The sequence below is a fragment of the Nanorana parkeri genome, unplaced genomic scaffold (assembly GCF_000935625.1).
Source record: "Nanorana parkeri isolate BGI_ZX_2015 unplaced genomic scaffold, ASM93562v1 scaffold1329, whole genome shotgun sequence".
Classification (NCBI taxonomy): domain Eukaryota; kingdom Metazoa; phylum Chordata; class Amphibia; order Anura; family Dicroglossidae; genus Nanorana; species Nanorana parkeri.
The window spans coordinates 437,195-445,058 of record NW_017307597.1 but is presented as its reverse complement, the minus strand read 5'-3'; the positions used below and the strand labels follow the sequence as shown (position 1 = coordinate 445,058).

Here is a 7,864-nt window from a genome sequence, read left to right as displayed (position 1 = left end):
TGTGAGTGCGATAGCTGGACGACAGGCATTGCCTGCGGCTGTATACGCGCTCCTGATATCCAAGTCTGCCTTCCTAGCCAAAGGGTCTTTGAAGGAGACTGCGTCATCCATCGGCAAGGTTACGTGGCGTGCTAGACGCATAACAGCGGCATCAACCAACGGGGGGGAAGTAAGGTTGGAGATCTCCTCGTCTTTAAAGGGGTACAGCTTGGCTAGTCTATTATTGAGGCATGGCTTCTTCTCAACCATGCGCCATTCTTCCATTATGAGCTCCTTTATCTCGAACATATATGGGAATGTATTGCTCTCCTTCCTAAGATGAGGGAAGTATTTCCTAGCTTTAGTCGGCTGTTGAACGTCTTCCTTCCAATCTATGGCTTGCTTGATTGCTGCAATGAAGGGATAGATTAAAGAGAAATCGAATCCTGAGGGCACTGCCAGATCCCTGGTGTTGTCAGAGTCACTAGAAGTGGAGCCTGGAGCGTTCAGGGTCTGTGATGTGGAAGGATGCGTAGCAGAAGATCCTGTGAGTTCTTGGAAGCACTCTCTTACCGACTGCTTGATCAGCGAAACCACATCTGGCGTCGGAGGCCCCTTGTCATGGGCAGCCTCCATCAGACAGGCCTGACACACCAACTTATCCTTCAGGACAGGGTTGCCACATGCCCAGCAGTTGTTACGGTCAGGACTCCTGCTGGACCGCGTACGGCGGATCGGCTGGGAGCTGGTTACCCGTCTGCTATGGGTCTGTCTAGAGTGGGTGCGATGTTCGTGAGGAGGGCTGCAAGATATAACATTGTTTAAGCAACCCCTCACTGTCTCTTTAGAACTAGCAACAAACTTACCCGCCCTTACCTCTTAGAGGATGCAGCACCTTGTGAGGCAGCGTCAGCGGACATGGTCTGTGAAGCAAAAGGAAGGTAAGCAGGGCCGGATTTACTCCCCCTGCCGCCCCAAGGCCAGGTTCCACAATACGTGTAAGCAGAGAGCAGACTAGAAGGAGAACACAAGTCAGACATAGTAGGCTGTTACCTGTACTGGGCTGAGTAAGGCTGCAGCAATTGCTGTGGCTGTTTGTGACAGAGAGGAGAAACACTCCCGCCACTGCCGTTTAAATAGCGATCGCAATGAGGACGCCTGCGCATGCGCCTGAGCATCCCGAACCTTTATGATCTCCGTCGCTGCGGCCATCCGCGCCTGCGCAGAATGGCCAAGGCCATTTTGCCAGAGACCGCAAAGACGCAGACGCTACCAAGGGATACAGTGATGGAGGACAGGAGGGATAGTAGAGAGACCAAGTCCGGCTGCCGAAATCTAGAGAAGGAAGGCTTGATGGAGCCCCCGATGACAGACCCGGGCTGCAGAGCGGGTCCCGCTGCTCGTATACCTTGTTTAAAGGCATGAAGGGCAGAGCTTCACAGCAGGGGAGACCTGACCCTGTGTGGGAAGCCGCAACAAACGGCCAGGTAAGGGGGAAAAAAAAAACCTTTTTCTCATTCCAGAGATCCCTGAATAAAATAAATATGGAATAATTACATATCACCAAAAACGCACATCCAATGCCATACAGCAGCATTCTTCAGCATAAATATTACGTCATATTTTATAATAAGTGCTTTCTGTTCTATATGGAAGGAAATACTTATAAACCTGTAATTTGCCCCATGTCAACTTTCCACAAGACTACTGTCAGTTTTCTCCACTAATAATGAGGTCTACATGGTCACTCGGGTGACAGTGTTGCTGGGGAGACATTGTTTGGCTAAGGGACAAGGAGATTAGATTCCTATTACACTGTTCAGTGACTGCCGGCTGATCAGGCTTCAGCCTTCACTCATTCATGCAGAGTCACTGAATGTCCCATGCCATTTAGCTGCCAAGTCCCACATCATGCATCAGGAGCAGCATGGCCGGCCCTCCACATCCTTCTCCTGCAGACCTCATTATGAATCAGGGAAGAGGATGCTTTATACAGGTAAACTGCAGACATAGGTGGGAGAAGCCTCAATATTAAAGTATCAAAGTATATAACCTTTGAGATCCACGTTACTATAGTCTGGGGCTTTTTCTGAAGCGAGATCACCATGTTTTACAACAGGCTTCGACTCACTGCAAGAAAAAACATTTCCTTTAATGCTGTAATTGTCAAGTAGCTAGCTGTGAAAAGTCAGTGGTTATGGCTGCTTTTCTTTAAATGATCAGCCCACATAAAATAACTTTTTTATTTTTGGTCAATTCTTCTGCATAACTGAAATATCACTTTTCGGTAGCCCTACTATTTCACAGAGGAGAGCATATCGCCTGCATTGAGTCTGCACGGAGTCAGACCACCTGATACAGCTCTGTACATGGACACTGCTGTGTGCTTGCATGCTGAAAAGAATTATTCAACATGGCAGCTCCCAGACTGAATTTATAATTACTTAACAGCGATCAAGACACTAATTCATCTTTGCTCATTGTCTAATTAGTAAATATGTATTAAATGGTACTTTGTCTAATTGTAATATTTTTCTAAGTCAAATATTATATGAATACCGCATTGTACTACAGCTAATCATTTAATATTTTGTTGTTCTGATGTCAGTGTAGCATAAAAATGCATATAAATAACAGCGTGTAATTTTATCATATGGCACCAACTTAAACCTCTGTTTGTGCTGCTTATGTGTTAGAATACATTTGTTTTGTCAGAAGATGTACAGCTATATCTTGCCCTGAATGATCTCTGCTTCTTTTATATTCCATGATTGTCATGGTAGACGTATAATATCACAAAATGGTTATACACAATAGAATACAGATTATAGGCCCATTTTTGTATTTGTTTTTCCTTTATTAATATTATAACAATTGTGTAAAATGTGTAACAAATTAACAACAAAGATCACTGTCCATAAGTTGTCTCCAACACTTTGTACATACACTGATGTCATTGTTTCTGTAGTTCCTGTCTTTTTTTTCTTTCAAAATTTTAGTTTATATTTTAGTGTCAGGATTGTCAAAAATATATATTTTTTTCGTTTACACTTTTTTTTTTAAATAAACACATAATAAAGTGTAATTCCATAACACAGGATTCTCAAAGCACTTTGGGTATTTTCCGTAGAGAAGCAGAAGCTGTTTGCTTCTAGATACTGAAACTTCAGATGGTGTTGTTTAGACAAAGCAGGTAGGGATGTTGATGAAGTGGGGCTAAGTCACTGCTCTTGAATTTCAGCCTGAGCCCTAGACCAAAACAGGAACGTAACCCTTGCAGTTTGGGGTAGCCCCACTGCAAGGGTTAATAAATAAAATTCTTTGGAGTTCTTCTTTAAGACTAATCTGGCAAACATGTGCAAGAAAACCTACGTACTGCTAAAAAAACAATTGGGCGGAGCTATTTTTTTTTTTTATTATTTATTTTTCTTTTTGAACAATCTTTATTTTTTAATTTTTCAATTTATTTAAATTTTTTCAACTTTTTTTTTAAACAATTTTTAAAAATTGATTTGCTATTTTGCTTGGTACCACGGAGATACCGAGAAGAATAGCCGAGCGGCATACGGCTATTCACTTACTGCCATTCGGCCCCTATGTTGGATCGGCTCGATCGGAGTCGAAGTCAATCTGCACTTCAGTTCAGCTGGAATATATGCAAAACCACTATACATTTCTTTTAATATATATTAACATCAATTTACGCGCAATTAAAGTACACTTGCATTACAACCAGTTGGACGTCTTTCCTACTTGTAGCCTGACCTAAGATCTACATGCTTGCATTTGTGTGCCATGTATTGCAACTGTGAACTCCACCAGTTCTCAGTTTATTATTTTAGTACACTGTAAGTTAATTTAAGTATGTAAGCAGTGCTTGTTTCAATCATATTTTGTGGTGCTCTTTGTGATGACAATATTGGTGTCTAGATGAGCTAGTCTCTTACATATTTATTAATCTAGTGTTATAGTTGCAGGCTGAGTTCATGGAATACAATCCTATCTATGCAGCACAAAGCTTTAATATAGACATAACCAAGCAACAGAACTCCCCATCAATAAATTCAGACAGCACTCAATATTTACCTGCTTTTATATACACACACACGAGTAAATAATACATGCAAAAGGCTTATAAGGTTCATTGACAATCACAGTAACCCAATACAAATAATATTTTATGTTGCTAAAAGCATTTGTGATGAATCCGCATAGGCTAAGATACAGTACAAAGTCAAGGGAAGCACGCCTTGTGCCTTTAATTCTTCCCTGAGACAACCAGAATGCAGTGCAACTGGAAATAAAAATGAGTTGTATATACAGGAAAGTGAATTATGTCGAGACATTTCTGCTTCAGCCTATTGTTACAAGGCAGGGCTCACATGCCAGTCAATAATGGTCTCCACGGCTGCCTTTAGCTATATGTGACCAGTACAGACATGCAATAAATGTGTGGTGGGCGTCCATGACCTGCTTTTGGTCTCTTTTAATAAACATTTAAGCCCAACCTAACTTTCAGGCTAAATATTGTATGTTCCATGTGCATCAAAACATCAAGGGGGGTATTTATAAACATTTTGCAGAATTCCTTTCAATACCGTGCCTGGGGGGTCCCCTTAAACTGCCTGTAAAGTGGCGCATCTGTACGATGTATAGAACCTGCTGCAGCAAATCTGACATTTCTAAAGAAAAAAATAAAATTTAAAAAGAAAAAGCGTGCGGTTTCCCCTCCCTAACAATACCAGACCCTTCAGGTCTGGTAGGAATGTTAGGAGGGACCCCATTTATATATATATATTGTTCCTTGGCAGCCTGGCTTCCTGACCAATCAGGGAGGCGGGTCATTACGTGCTGCCCCGGCTTTCTGATTGGAAAAGAAGCTGGCTCTATGTTCCCTCAGCATTTGCGGTCAGAGGATTTCCCTCTGACCGAAAGTTCCGGTATCGGAGCATTTGGGCGAGTCGGGGTACTCGCCCAAATACTCGCTATCGGCACCGAAACTAGTATTGGTATCAGTACATCCCTAGTTATTAGTATATTAGTATATATATGACAAATGTAATATTTGGAAATACTGTATTACAGCCACTAGATGGAGCTGAGGAGCATAGGAAATAAGAATTTGGTACTTGTACTAGCCTTAATGCTCCTGATGTGGCGAGTCATTACACGGCGCCCAGCTTCCTGATTGGCCAGAAAGCCGGCTCCAGGCTTCCTTGTCACCTGGTGACGAGAGGGCATGGAGACCGCTTCCCAGCTAATCGGGAAGCCGGGCAGTGAGTCATTACACCTTGTTCTACAATTTGTATCTTTTTACTGCTCTGATCTGGAGAATTGTCTTATTATGGAGATAGTGTATGAAGGGAATATCTGGGACACTAAAACCAATGTTTGAGATCTATGGATCTTCTCAAATGTCATTTTGTAAAGTGCTGTGCAAACTGTTGGCGCTATTTAAATCCTGTATTATAATAATGTACATTTATGTATTGGGTTCCAAGGAGTAATTGTTGGAAAGCACGGTCAATGGGACCATATTTATGGAATGACGTTTGCCATACAGTAGTACATATTTTTGCTTCTAAAATTTAGCATTACTATTCTGCCTATTAAACATTTTTTCAACTCCGTCAGATATTTGTGGGAGGTATTTTGCCCAATCTTCCATCCTAGACATACTATGGCCAGTGTGATGGTGTGCCAATATGGTCTATTGAAAATGGTTTATTTGTATGGGATCCCAGGTGGTGGAGAATTTCTTTTATGGGGTTAATGTAACCAGGTAAATGTTTTAGAAAATGAGGGTTTGTTTGTTGACAAAATGACATTGGGGAGAATTTATCAATACTGGAGCTTATGGCAACCAATCAGCTTCTCTCTTCAGTTTGTTCAGATAAGTTTTGAAAATCAAAGGTGGATGCTGATTGGTTGCCATGCACAGCTGCTCCATTTTGTCTGCTCCAGTTTTGATAAATTCCCCTCCTTGTGTTTTTTGTGGGAACGGGACAGGTTGAGTCTGAAGAGGATTTCCCAACAGAACAAAGTGCTTAAGGCAGCGGACGGCGGCGCTTTGAATGCCAGGTGAGTGATTGTCTGTGCAGATGGGGCCTCCCCCACGGGGGGGCTGCTGATGGTGACGATCGGCCTCAGTACGGGGGGGGGGTCCAGGCTGAGGTACAAGAAAGGATAATCCAAAATGCGTTGTCACAGTCCAGTCCGGGTCGAGGCAGGCAGCGAGTATCATAAACGGTGAGGCAAGCCAGGGGTCGATAACCAGGAGATCCGAATAGCAGGGAAGGGAGGCAGGAAACAGGAAATGAAGCGTTGTAGCTGCTTAGGGAATGGCAGAATAACTCCGCAACAAGTCTTGGCTCTGGCTGGAATTTAAACCCAGCAGGGGCCAGCGACGCCCCTGTTGTCTGGGCAACAGGAAGCCACAGGTCCCTGCGAACCAATGGGACGGCTGGGAGAGGAGTGCTTGCAAAGCCCTCCCCGGCAATGACCAGCACCCGAAGCAACTAAGAAGCCACGGCATTGCCAAATGCTCACGTCACGCACGCATGTCATGCACACATGCAGCACACCGCCAGGCACCAATTCACCCCAAGAAGGACCCTACGATCTCCGTCGCACCCGCCGGACCCCATGTAAGAGGGCACCCCTGGTCCCACGACAGGAGGTGGCCATTGCGGACCTTTTCCTAAATGCTAGTTACCTGGATGTCTTTGGCATCTATACTATCTGATATGCGGACCTGGAACAAACATGCAGATTTGAAAAGTCAGGATAAAGTCACAACTCCTTAATTGCATACTTATTGACTTAGAAAGCATTGAAGCCAAAGAACAAGAATGACAGCCGTCCCTCAAAGCAGCCAAGAGTACACATCCTAATTGGCTGCCAATCCCAAATAACCTGAATTCTACCGAAAAAGCTGAGTTACAGGAAAGACTTTCCATTGGTTTATAATTGCCTCCTCCTTAGTGGGCATTACATAACTTTAAGCCCTTCAGATTTTGGCATACTATTTGGCTTATTTATAGAAGTAGAAAAAGAACGGTGTACTATAATAAGCTTAACAAATACCCATAGATCAGCACTCATTTCTGAATAATTGCCATCACCTATCATACAGCACCTGCATTCACTGTAACTGAGTACGAGCCGTAGTGGCTATATAGCATACCCCTGAATTAAAGATGAATTGCAATAAAGCAATGTGGGCCCCAGTAGCTTGGACATGTTTTCCTTTCCTTAATACTGACATTAGCAAATTTCACCAATATTGCCATTCAAAATGATGTGGACTGCCAACAAATTCTAGTATGCTTACAGTGACTATATCAGCTCATGTTTGGTGTATATGCTAATTCCTACAATGAAAATTTCTGAATTCAATAATTATTCTATAGGTAGCTAAATAAATATTTATATTGAATCTGTAGTATACAAGAGAGCAGTTTACCATACCCTCAGTATTTTATTATGAAATTACAAACATACCCTGGTACATGCCAGTTTATCTACTATCCCCAAAGTGTAAACATTCTGGGCCGTCTCTAGAATGAGGCTGTTGCCTCAGGCGGCAGCTCTTGGGGTCATGTGGGGCCCTCTTTCTGGCCAGAGCATCCCAGGTTGCTAAGAGCGAGGTGGGGAGATGTGTAAGGGCCATACACATCTCCCCTCCTATCTCTTTGCAACCTGGGACACTCCAGCCCACGTCCTACCCAACTTGTGTTAAGCAGTGACATTAGTGAGGTGGGTGGGACTCTGGCCAGAGATGAGCAGTGCTTTACCAGGAGACCCACCAGTGCACCCATAGCGTGTACCACCAGCACCACATCAAACACTCCCCTTCAGATCATGACCACCAGGAGCCAACACC

The 7,864-nt window shown here is 43.4% G+C and overlaps 1 protein-coding gene across 1 annotated transcript in view; it reads left to right on the top strand.

Annotated features, from left to right (window-relative positions):
• Positions 1-1,812: 1,812 nt before the first annotated feature.
• CUNH4orf45 (chromosome unknown C4orf45 homolog) overlaps positions 1,813-7,864 on the top strand; it is a 30,833-nt gene continuing 24,781 nt past the window's right edge. The window contains exon 1 of the mRNA XM_018569392.1: positions 1,813-1,975. Coding sequence (XP_018424894.1) covers positions 1,891-1,975 — 85 coding nt within the window. The 5' untranslated portion in view covers positions 1,813-1,890. The remainder of the gene's footprint in view (positions 1,976-7,864) is intronic.